Raw genomic sequence first — 13,249 nt, forward strand, 5'->3', positions numbered from 1 at the left:
CAGCCATTAGCGCGCCCACTAGTACGACCGCGCTTGTCCAGAACCTCGAGACAGAATACTATGTTATATGCGCGGCCATTAGTGTGGGCACGAGCGCGGCCGCGCTAGTCCAGTTCGGATTATATAATTTCAGGGGTAAACTTGGAAGTTCGGGGGTAATTCCACTTAACCTATAAGAGGTCCAGCTCGCCTAAAGGGATATTATCAAGGTTTTACAGCTTAGTTGAAGGAAGGAGAGGCAAGAGGCAAGGAGGATAATTCAACATCGAGTTCTTCCTTTCTTCCTTTTGTATTTTACCATTTATGATGAATTTTGCTATTGTTATGATGAATACGATTATGAGTAGCTAAATATTTAGTCTAGGGTTTTGATGGATTTTGCTGAAGGATGAACTTCGTGTTATGTTAATATAGTTTGCTCGGTTTATTCTCTATTTGTTCAACTACGTCTTGTTGTAGTTAATTGATAGGATCCTCAATTAGCTATGCCTATTTAGTATGTATTACTCGGGAGAGAGTGCATATTTAGGTAATTGTTGAACAACACCACTCCCAAAGTATATGAGGGATCAATAACTAAGGGTTTAAAGGCGAGATTAGGGATAACGAAGCCTTGGGTGCGATCTAAAATGAGCTGTAATAAAAGCTAGCTAGCGTAATTCGCACTACTACAAAAAAGACTTTTGGCGGCAATTATTTAGCGACAATAAGACAATTGTTGCTAATAAATTCTTTAAGCTAAAAAATTAGCGGCACATGGCCATTAGCCAGTAAAAGTTATCCTTTTACCGGCAATGAAAAAACAATTGCCACTAAAAATTACCAATTAAATTAAAATTTTTATTTTTTTAACTTTTCCCGCGACACAAAAAGAGAAATATCTTCCCTCCAAATTTTTTGGACGAGATTTATCAGTTCCCTCCAATTTGAAAAGTTTAGGAAAACCTTGGACGAGATTATCGGTTCCCTCCAATTAGAAAAGTTTAGGAAACCAATATTCCCTTGAATAGAAGGGATCCAGTCGCTGCCATAGGGAAACCTAATTGTTACTGCGTCAACGGCCTGCCATAGTCTGATAGTCCTCTTATTCTTTTCCAGGTAAGTTCTCTGATAATTGAGAACTTAGGAAATCAGTTCTGTTCTTCCCCAGTTAAATCGATTCGATTCTGATAAATTGACAATCCTTGTCGATTATGTTCTTCCCCTGTTAAATCGATTTTTTGCAATTGTTTTGCAATAGATTTTGGATTGATGTTGCTCGATTGTTTATATAGATTGATTTACAGTGGATTGATGTTGCTCGATTATTTACATCTTAGGAAATTTGATTTTAAGACTTCATGTTTGGCTGTAGATTTTTAAATAGGTTGTTCTTCCCCTGTTAAATTGGTTCAAAATTCTGATAAATTGATAGTCCTCGTCGATTCTGTTCTCCCCCTGTTAAATCGGTTTTTTGCAATCGTTTTGCAATAGATTTTTGATTGATGCTGCTCGAATGTTTACATTTTAGGAAACTTTGATTTCAAGACTTCATGTTTGGCTGTAGATTTTTAAATAGGCTATGAATTTGTGAAAGTGCAGTTTTTTCTGCATTTGCTAAGTCGTTTGTGGTTGCTGTTAGATTGATAGTTCACTTCGATATTGCCGTTGTGCATTTCTTGCATCCTAGCGTGATAGCATGAGGACCCCTACTCTAGACAGTGGGATTGTTTTCGCTTCTCGTATATGTTGTTGTAATTTATACATCTGGAATCCAGTACAGTACCTGCATTTTCATATAATATACAACAATTTTTGGGCATAGACCATTCTGTGTGTCCATTATCACCTACTGTCCTTACTTATCTGATGAATTTTGATAGTATCCCCAGCTACTTCCTCCCATTAGTTTGCAGTAGCATGTTTTGGTTACGCTGATGCCCATTAACTTCATCAACTGAGTCATCGATTCCATTACGATAACTCTTCTAGTTGTAATTCATGGACACAATAACATCACATGTGCAACAAGATAAAATAGTTAACTCCAAAGTCATGTACTTTACAAATGCACTGCTTTTGGCCAGAAGTTCGTTTAGCCTCCTATTGAATCCTTTCCTTTCATGAAATCTATCCTGTGTTGTTATACTATTGTATCGCATTGAGAATTTACTCCACAATGTTTCTATTGTGCCCTTTTCTTTTGCCAAAGTCTGTATGTTAATTGGTTGGAGTTAATTTGGTATTAGTATAACTTAATGCATCTAGATAATTTCTTTATTTTGGAAAAAGGAACTATGCAAACTAGAGGTCACAACCGACTGGTAATTGAACAAGATTATGATGAAGATGTGAGACCTTATATTGAGCACTTGATGGATGGTCAAAACTACTCTAGAGCCCAGCCATATATTGAGCAATTGATGGATAGTCAGAACTACTCTGACGCTCAAGCACATGATGGTCAATCTAATGAGTTGAATAGTTCTAATGGTGGCACTGAGATTCAACATGATGACAAGTCAGGTAATGCTTCTGTAGTATTTCAATCTGATTATGTATAATATTAGATGATGGCTTTCAATACTGTTTATCCTTGTTTCCTTGTAATGGTTGGATGTTGGTCTTTTTTAACAGAAGTTGTGCCAATGGTTGGTCTTTTTTAACAGAAGTTGATATTTGATTTACTTTGTGCTTCATTTTGCACTCTTTTCTTGATTACTTTTTACCTAATTCTAAAGAGTCTATATGTCTCCTGATGGATTTTAAAGGTAGATCTAGATACTTAAGATTGTGCTAAAGTTCACTTCTTTATAAGTAGAAGGAAAGAAGAACAAAGGGAAACAACAGCTTGACACAGTTCCCCATTTCTTGTTCTTATTTCTTTTTCAACTCTGTTGGATTTGGGGGTATCGGATGGTTTTCAGTAGATATAGTTCATCAATAAGAGAGGCATTAGATAGGAAGCCTGGGTCTGACTTCGGAACAACATAAACACGACCTTTGGTACATTTACTTTTTTAGACCAGTTTGTGCTTCTATTTTGGTTATTCATTTTCCGTTAAGATTTTACTGGTAACCTCAGAATGTACATTTTTGCTTTATCTTACTAGATAGGCAGCGGTAACGATTTAAATAAGGATGCAACTTATTTATTACCATGCTGCCGTCTTTCAGATACATTTGTGTAAATTTATAGACTGTAAAAAGATATGAGAGGTTTCCTGTTTCCAAAACCAATGCTGGTATGTTATATCTATTCCTTGTTATTAGTTTTTCTCTTCTCATTATCTGCTATATATGTTGGTTGATTTCGAATTTCCCCACTATTGTATGGTATGGAAACATTAACTAAGCCTCGGCAATAGTTAAGTATATGAGTATGATTGAAGCAAGGTAGGCTGACAGTTGAGCGCAGTTAATGGTAGAGATTCTTCCATAATTAAGGGTTGGTCTTGTAATCAAGACAGTTCCACATTTCCTATTCTATTCACTGTATCCTAATTCCATTTATTTGGGGTTTAGTACCCCACGGGGTCAGCTAACTTGTGATTTTATGTTGAGTATGGAGTGATCACAAAATACAAACGGTACAAGAAATAACTACGTTCGTTTCCTGATTCTGTAACCAAGTAATTTCACAACTTTTAAAAGCGGATACAGAATGAAGCTACAAGTTCTAATAATGGAATTCAAAAAATTTAACATGTAATGCTTGAAATTTGAATCTACAACCCATAATAGTTTGAATCACTTCACTAGTACATTAAAAGTTTTACTTGAGAATAAGATTCAACGATATCAATTGAATTCCCTTCAGACCATGTAGTTCTGCCCCTGCCTTAGCGAATTGCCTTACTGAGAAAATAGTTACCGGTTGTCACCCACACGAGTCTTTTCCTGTTCATATAGCCACCTCACGTGAACTTATTACTTAAAATAGAAGTACTTCAAATACTAATCAGTATGGTGAATGAGTCATAGTACTATTATTTTGCTACATCAGTATCTTCAAATACAAGAATTTGCTGACCTCTCAGCTAGTTGTGTTGTAGCAGCCTCACATCCGCAAAATTATGTTGGATCTGTATTTTGGTAGATGAGCATGAAATGATGCCTACTGCAGCCAGAAATGTTATCATCCACTATATTTATTTTCTCTACAAAATCCATACGGAGTTTGTTGATGACATCAATTGTCTGCATATAATGAGATCACATTTTCTCCATATTTGCAATGTGTTATGCAGATCTTTGGCTCTCAACAGCTTGACACAGTTTTTCATCAATTAAAGCAGCAGAATAAAGTTTTCAGAAACAATGAGCTAGAAACTTCCTTATGTGTGAGGATGTTTAACCCTGAAAATGGTATCCATTGTTTGAAACAAAGAACAAAACCTTCAGTTTTTCTTGAGAAGAGAACACACTGAAATCATATGCAATGTTAAACAGTGTAGTAAATGAAAAACCTCAAGTATAGATTCAAATAGTTTGTTCAGACGCCAACTTTAGATTCAAATAGTTAATGAATTTGAAATTTTGTTCCTGGAATAACACTTGAAAATGGATTTGTTTGTGCATATGAAAGATTAGGATATCTACTGTTTGGATTGGACTAGTACTGTTAGGATATAACATTTGAATTTGATTGTTCTTGGAGTGAGTATTCTGCTACCATTTTGTATGATGTGCATTGCATATTTACTGTTTGGATTGGACTAGTACCAATGAACTAATAACATTGCTTATTTTTAAAGGTCTCTTTCATATGGGAGTATGCTGAAACTAGTTTCTGAAACATTGTGTGTGTGAGGAGGCTAGACAATTAGGCCTGTTCTATGTGCGCAAATTTATCTGATATGTGAACATACAGTGTAGAATAAGTGGTCTAGGAGTTCCTGCTGTAGGCAATAGCTTATTTACATATGAGCCTTAAACAACAATCTGTGATTTATGTATTGCATCAGCTGGAGAGTTATGATAGCCTTAGGGACAACCTCCCTAAATAGCTATTGTACTACCTAACGTTCTGTTCTCTTTTTCATTCTAGGTAATTCAGAAGCAAAAAAGGTTCGTGGGCCTACTTTACTAAAAGATATTTGGAAACTTCCGCCGGGGAAGATAATTGATGTACCATTTAATAATCGTAACCAAGCTATTGGAAAAGAGGGTCGAAAGCATGCTAGTTTTCTAGGAATTATCGCCAGAACTCCAGAACTAACACCTCTACATGTAGATGATTGGAGAAATTTTGACAACGAAGAAAAGAAGAAATTGGTCAATTTTGTGAGGGTATGGAATAGTTGTTGTTGTTGTTGTCATTATTATTATTGTTGCTATTATTATTATTAATATTTTTTTTGAACATGCTCTATCTTTTATACATGATGTTATCTCATAAATATTGCCTTTTATTTTTTCAGAAGAAGTTCTCTATCCCAAAATGTGGAGAAGCGTGGGTCTTAAAGTCAATAGGAAAGAAATGGAAAGATTACAAGTGCAGTTTGAAGGGTGAGTACGTGCATTCCACTACTCTTCAACTCAAACCCCTTCACCCACCCTCTTCTTTCTCTTCTCTTCATTTTCCATTTTCTTCATGTTATGTGCTTAGATTAAAGGGTAGTAGAAAAACTGAAAATTACATTCAAAGGAGCCAATTTTCCACTGTTTTTCCCCTTAGAGTTTCTGCTAGTTGTCAAACTGCTCCTGTTGAAACATCAACAAGCACTTCTATTTCTTCTTAAATGAAAGCTTGAACTTATTCTGATTATGGAAGTGCTGATGTTTTGAAGTTTGAGTCCAATGTATCAGTTCCAGAAATTAAGGAAAATCAAGTCTTGATTAAGGTTGTTGTTGCTGCTCTTAACCCTGTTGATTTTAAACGTCGGCTCGGAAAATTCAAGGCCACTAATTTCACTACACTGGAGTGATATATTAGTATTGTATGTTTCATAGGATATTTGACGCAGTGAATCTTTAGCTTTAAAATTGAATGCTTGTTAATCACTTCTGTTTTATTTTTGATCATAGTGTGTGATGGTATTTCAGGTCCTTTAACACAATTATTTTATAATGTCAGGTCATACAATCTAATGTTCGATAATTTAGCGGTTAGAAGATTTCAAAAAGATGAAAAGTTGCGGAAATCATTTGAAGACCATCATTCTGGATTATTACTATGATGACATTAGCTATTTAGTCCAAACAATATATTTTTATGTTTTAAGTTACTGTGATATTAATATTTTTGGTTAGTACTTCCTTTTGATTGTTAAGATTTAATGAGATATATTACATTTTTTTGAATTAATATTAATATATTTTATTATTTGGGTCATATTTTATACAAATGTAGTAACTAGTATTAATTGTCGCCAAGTTATTGATATTATCGCTAGTGACTTTTAAAGATATTGATTTTTAGCGGCAATTTAGTTAAACATATTAGCTATTAAAATGGACGCTAAAAGGGCAAATTAATTGCCGTTAAAGATGCGGACTTTTTAGCGACAATTATTTTGAATTTAGTGGCTATAAAAATGGATGGTAAATAAGTATAATTAGCCGTTTGGATTGGATTTAGTAGTCATTATAATTGCTATAAACAATTGCCGTTAGAGATGCGAACTTTTAGCGGCAATTAGTTTGAATTTAGTGGCTATAAAAATGGATGGTAAAGAAGTATAATTAGCCGTTTGGTTTGAATTTAATAGTCATTATAATTGCCACAAACAATTGTCGTTAGAGATACAAAATATTTAGCGGCAATTAGTTTGAATGTAGCGGCAATAAAAATAGCTACTAAAGAAGTATAATTAGCCGTTTGGATTGAATTTAGTAGCCATTATAATTACCGCAAACAATTGCCACTAAAGATAATAATTTTTAGCGGCAATAAACCATACCTTTTACCAGCTTTTGCGACAAATGCCGCTAAAGCCTTTGCCGACCCCAACATCAACGACAAAATACTAATGGCTGGTGAAAGATATAGCGGCTATAGTTATTGCCGCTAAAGCTGTTTTGTATTGCCGCTAAAGGTCTTTTTTGTAGTAGTGTCGGGAGAGTGCGTCTAGTAAATTGTCGTGATTACTCGGGAGAGATTTACGGTAATAAGAGTGCTCATGATCGATAGAGACGATTGAGCAAATCTATGCGAAACATAACAAGAAGGGATTCAATCAATAGAGAAAATCATAACCTTAGATCTTTCTCTTAATTGCATACAACCCGGTCATAGTTAGCTTTTAGTTTACTTGTTTTATTCAGTTATAGTTAGTAAAAACATCTCCAATTGTTATTCAAAATATATGGGAAGTTGATTACGAAGAATTTAATGAGTCTAACAAGAGTAATTGGTAGGTTAATTCCCTGTGGATTCGACTCTAGGCTAAATACTCGGATTATATTTGCAGCGGCCGCTTTGTTTTTTTTTATAAGGCATAGTTGGGCGTGATCAGCGCGCAACCCAATCCCATAAATATCCTCACAATCAGGCCCTCGGCCTCACTCAGTCATCAACCTCTCCAGTCTCTTAGAAATCATGAAAATCAGCCCAAACAACAATGATATGGTGTCAACAAGGAATAATAGAGACTGAAATATGATATGCAAGTACAATTGAGACTGAGTACAAATAACAATTAGCGGATAATTCAACATGTAACACGATCTCTGTGGGTCCCAGTAGTACCAACACATAGTCTAAACATGATTTCTAATATGATTTGCAGTCAAATTTCTATAACATATGGAGAGCATATAGCTAACAACAAGTTATTCAACTTCAAAATTCCATGGAATGGACCAAGTCACAATTCCTACGGTGCACGCCCACACGTTTGTCACCTTCAAACCAATCACATAACACAAAATTCGAGTTTTCATACCCTCAGAACCAGGTTTAGAACTATTACTTACCTCAATCCGTGCCAATCTCAACTCCAACACACCTTTGCCTCACGCATCGGCCTCCAAATGCTAATACGATACAATCAACACGGGCTAAAGGAATCAATTCCACAAGAAAATACGAGATTATAAATCAAAAATCCGAAATCGGCTCTAAGTCGGCCTCCGGGTCCACATCTCGAATTCCAACACAAGTCACAAAACCCGAAAACCCATTCAACCACGAGTCTAACCATACCAAATTCATCAAAATCCGATACCAAATCGCCACTCAAATCCCCAAAATCAACTCTCCAAATCTCTAGCCTCAAACCCCCAAATTACACCTCAAAAACACACAAACTAGGTGGGAAAATCAATGGGGAAACAAGATTATTGATAAAAAACGAGCACAAGGGACTTACCTCAAGAATCTCCTCAAAAACCCTCTCAAAAATTGCCTTAGATCGAGCTTGGAATGTCCAAAATGAAGGAAAATTGCGAACCCTTGCTTTTATATGCTATGCCCAGTCATTACGCTTCTGTGGATACTTTGCCACTTCTGCGGTCTAACATCCGCTTTTGCGGATCTCACTCTTGCCAAACAACCTCTTCTATGGTCTCGTCCCCTCTTATGCGAGTGCGCATCTACACAAAAGCGTCCGCTTCTGCGGACCAACCTCCCCACTCATTCCCGCTTATGAGATCCTACACGCATGTGTGGAAAGGACCTCGCACCTATGACCTTTGCCTACTTCCTTCCTGGCCGCTTCTGCGATTCCCTTCTCGGTTCTACGAGCTCGCACCTGCGATGAGACTTCTGCAGGTGTGATTACACCAGCAACTTCCAACTTCAGCAATGCACTAAGTCCCATGCTTAATCCGTTAACCACCCGAAATCAACCCGAGGCCTCCGGGACCTCAACCAAACATGGCAACAAGTCCTATAACACAGTACGAACTTAGTCAAACCCTTAAATCACCTCAAACAATATCAAAAACACAAATCGCACATAGATTCAAGCCTAATGAACTTTGAACTTCCAATTTCTACATCTGACACTGAAACCTATCAAATCACGTCTGATTAACCCTAAATTTTATACACGTCACAAATGACACCACAGACCTACTCCAACTTCCAGAATCCCAATCCAACCCCGATATCAAAAAGTCCATTCCCGGTCAAACTTCCCAAAAATTTAACTTTCTCCATTTCAAGTCTAATTCAACTACGGACCTCCAAATCACAATCTGGACACGCTCCTAAGTCTAAAATTACCCAATGTAGCTAACAGAACCATAAAAATTCCTTTCCGGAGTCGTTTACACATAAGTCAATATCCGGTCAACCATTTCAACTTAAGTTTTCCATTATGAGACTAAAATGTCTCAATTCTTTTCGAAATCTCTCTGGACCCGAACTGACTAACTTAGCAAGTCATAAAATAACAGTAAAGCACAAAATAAGTAGTAAAATGGGGAACATGTCTACAACTCTCACGACGATCGGCCGGGTCGTTACATTTTCGTTATCTAATACATTATAAATTCATGCTTATATTTTTGATATTTTAATAGTCAAATAACTTTCATATTGTATTCATATGATTTAGTAAAAAATTAAATTCTAATTGAAACTTGTATTAATTATTTTAAATTAAGATATCAGTTATTTGAAAAAATATTAATATACCAATTATTCTTTAAGATATTAGTTACCAACTTATAATTATTTAATATATTTATTTAAAAAATATATAGTTTGAATACATAGTTATCTCTCTCTCACATGCACGCGCGCGCACACACAGACACACACACACATATATATATAATATAGTTTTATTTTCTAGTCATTAGTATATATATTTGTTATAGAATAATTTTTCTAAGCTCATATTTAACTTTCATATATTCACATGAGTTGGTAAAAATAATAATTTATTATTGGAAAGTTTGTTAATTAATTTAAGAAATAATATTATTTATTTGTAAGATAGTGTTAATTCTTATGATATTATTTATTAATATATAATTACTTAATAAATTTTTATAGAATAATATTTATTTTAAAAATTATATTTTTATGACAAAATTTTTGTTAAATAGTAAAATATATTCACATGTTAATCTAAAAACGTTATTTAACTATATAATTATGCTTGTCCAATCAAATATGTTATTGAAAATTATACTGTAATTATATTGTGACAAATAAATAAGTCATTACAATTATTATACAATATGATTATCAGGATATAATTACTATTCTAGTAATTACATTATCATATAATTACACATGAATTTCCAAATAGGTCCTAAAAAAGATGCAGGGAGAAAGGCCATATTTGTCCCCCATATTTTAGTAAATTATCCACGTTGTCCCTAGTTCTACTATCTGTCTAAATACGTCCTCACCATTAAGAAAGTAGATAAAATTATTCCTAACCTTAACAAAACTCCACCATGGCACCGAGACCCTTCTCTTAAACTGCCAACTAGGCAAATTCTCAATCCAGTTTAAAAGACCCGATCTATTTTACTGATGTTACTATCTATGAGCCTGTTAGCCCACTCAATAAATAGCCAAAATCCATACCTGTTAGCTCCACCATAGCCGTTGCATCCAGTACTAAACTCCATTCCTACTGGTTCATCACTACCAAATCACATAAAAAAATCTAAGTTTAATACTTCAATGTAGTAATACTCCAACCGAATTTAATCAAAGTTTTGAATTCTAACTTCATTTGTTGAAAAAAGAAATCTAACTTCGAACCACTGATCATTACTATGTATATCGATTTTTGAGATTTTTGAAATAGATCTATTCTACTTTAATTTTAGAGTTTCAATCGGTTGGCAGAAGTGATTTTATTTATATGTTTGTTGCGAGAGAATCGACTTTGAGGAAATTTTTTGGCTTGTATTGAAGGAGCTTCGAGCTTGAATTAAAAAGAAAAATAGAAGAAACAATCAGATCTGAAAATATTTATTAGAATTCAATTGGGTGTTATAATTGCCCAAATTCCAGTATAGGGCGTGATGACGCAACACTGTTGTTAGGCAAGCCAATACTGATCAACTAGTGAATTATCGTTTTAAATAAATTAGTAAGTGATAACTTCTCCTTATTTGATACAAAGTTTAAGAGTTTGAAATTTTAACATAAATAAATGGAAGCAATAAATATGAATCGTAACCATGTAAGTAAACCAAAATCATAAGTTTACTAATGTGTGTGCCAAGACCTGGTGTCACAAGTATGTGGACAATCTAGTAGAATATACAAAGTCATACTATCCTACTGTCTGAAAAGAAATAGACAGGAAAATAAAGATATTAGAGAGGCTCCAGCTGCTGCAGAACGATTCAAAAGGGCAACTCACTGGGAAGTCTCAAGCCGGGGAATCAAATCTACGCATTGGACTGATGGCCAGATGCACCTGCCTCAAATCCTATACAATCAAGTACAAAAGTGTAGCGTGAGTACATAAAAATATATATGCAGTAAGTATCTCGTCTAACCTCGAAGAAGTAGTGACGAGGGGTCGAATCCGACACTTACCAGGGCCAACAATATAATAATATGAAGTTTCAATTTTTAAATCATAATGTATATAAATAATAACAAGCTCAAACAAGAATAATAACTGCAAAAAATCCTTCCATCATATTTAAGAAGTCAAGGCACTTTCTTTATTTAAAACAAAGGACCTTTCAATCAACAAATCATATAACTATAAAGAGTTCCAGTTCTATTATCACATACAAATACTGTCGAGGACGTTCGGCCTATTCCAACATAAAAGTAAATTGTGCACTGTCGAGGGTCGAACGACACGAACCATAGATGCATCTATTCACCCCCTTCACGAATCATACATGCGACGCGGTCAAAACATAACTTCGCTCGCGGATCATACGTGCGACTCGGTCAAACATAATTTTATCATTCAAATCATAATCCTTTCTTGATTCTTTTTAAAAAACAAAATGAAGACAATTCAGCTTGAAGCCTTCAAATCCTTAGAAATCCTCAACTTAATTCATTTCATTACAATTAGCACATATAATCAAATAATTGTGTCCACAAAGCATGGTGTAAACCTAAAACTACCCGGACATAACAGAAATAGTAGCTACGTACGGACTCTCGTTACTTCATGCATACGTAGCTCCCACAAATAACCACATATTAATTAAGTTCACCTACGGGGAAATTTCCCTTATACAAAGTTAGAAAAGAGACTTACCTTGCTCAAAGCCTACTTCCTAACTCAAGAATGCGCTCAAACCCTCAAATCGGAGCCGAAAAATCCAAAACTATTCAAATAGTGCGAATATCGATCATTATAGGTTCAAAAGTTCATATTCTGACAATTAAAGTGATTACCCAACCCCAAAGGCAAGATTCCTAAAATTCACCCCCGGGCCCACATGCCCGGATTCCGAATTTTCGAAGGAAGTTTTTACCCATAACCTAAGGAACATAAATATATGATTATCACAAAGTTTCATGGTCAATTTCTTGGTAAAAATCTTAATCTTGTCAAATCCTATATTTTTCATCTAAACCCATGATTTTCACAATTTATACATGTTAATCTACCCATAATCTAAGTATTTAACTCATATATGGTAGAAACTACTTACCTCCAAAAGCTAGATGAAAATCCCTCTCAAGAAGCTCCAAAAATCGCCCAACAATGGAGTGAAAATAAGTCAAAAATGCTTGTCCCGTATTAAATGAAGTGCACTGCCTCCAGTTTTTCCGCACCTGCAGTCACTAGGCCGCATCTGGGCCCCTTCTTCTGCGGACAAGGGTATGCTTCTACGGAAATGGGCTGGGTTGGCTGGCGTCGCGCCTGCGGACGAGCTCCCGCTTCTGTGGCACCTGGGCTGCCCTTCCTTGGACGCTTTTGTGGTGCTTGGTCTGCACCTGAGAGCTCGCACCTGCGGCTGACCAATCGCAGGTGCGGTTATGACAGCAGTTGGAGCTTCAGCTCTTGCTCCAACTTTCAACTTGGTCCAGGCCTCGTCCGATTGATGCTCGGGGCCCGAGGGGACCCGCCCGAACATGACAACACGTTTGGAATCATAAAAAAGACTTGCTCGAACTCTCGGAATGCCCAAAACAACATTTAAATTAAGAATCACACCCTAAAGCCAATTGAATCAAACTTATGGACTTTAAGTTCTTCAATTTACTTTCAACGTGACAAAACGTACTTATACTACTCGGAATGACACCAAATTTTGCGTGCAAGTCTTAAATAACATTACAGAACTATTGCCGGTATCAGAATTCCATTTGGACCTCGATATCACCAAAATCCGCTCCAAACCAAATTTAAAAAACTTCTAAAAACCTTCA

General features: G+C 35.5%; 1 protein-coding gene across 1 annotated transcript; it reads left to right on the forward strand.

Moving 5' to 3' along the window:
• The first annotated feature begins 895 nt into the window (after nt 1–895).
• LOC107803989 (uncharacterized) lies at nt 896–6,318 on the forward strand. The gene is made up of 5 exons (XM_016627796.2): nt 896–1,098; nt 2,272–2,505; nt 5,030–5,271; nt 5,403–5,490; nt 6,059–6,318. Exons 2-5 carry the CDS (start codon nt 2,277–2,279, stop codon nt 6,070–6,072), a joined length of 573 nt encoding a protein of 190 aa, XP_016483282.1. The 5' UTR covers nt 896–1,098; nt 2,272–2,276; the 3' UTR covers nt 6,073–6,318.
• The last annotated feature ends 6,931 nt before the right edge of the window (nt 6,319–13,249 follow it).

This window comes from Nicotiana tabacum, chromosome 11 (genome assembly GCF_000715075.1).
Source record: "Nicotiana tabacum cultivar K326 chromosome 11, ASM71507v2, whole genome shotgun sequence".
In the NCBI taxonomy this organism is placed as follows: domain Eukaryota; kingdom Viridiplantae; phylum Streptophyta; class Magnoliopsida; order Solanales; family Solanaceae; genus Nicotiana; species Nicotiana tabacum.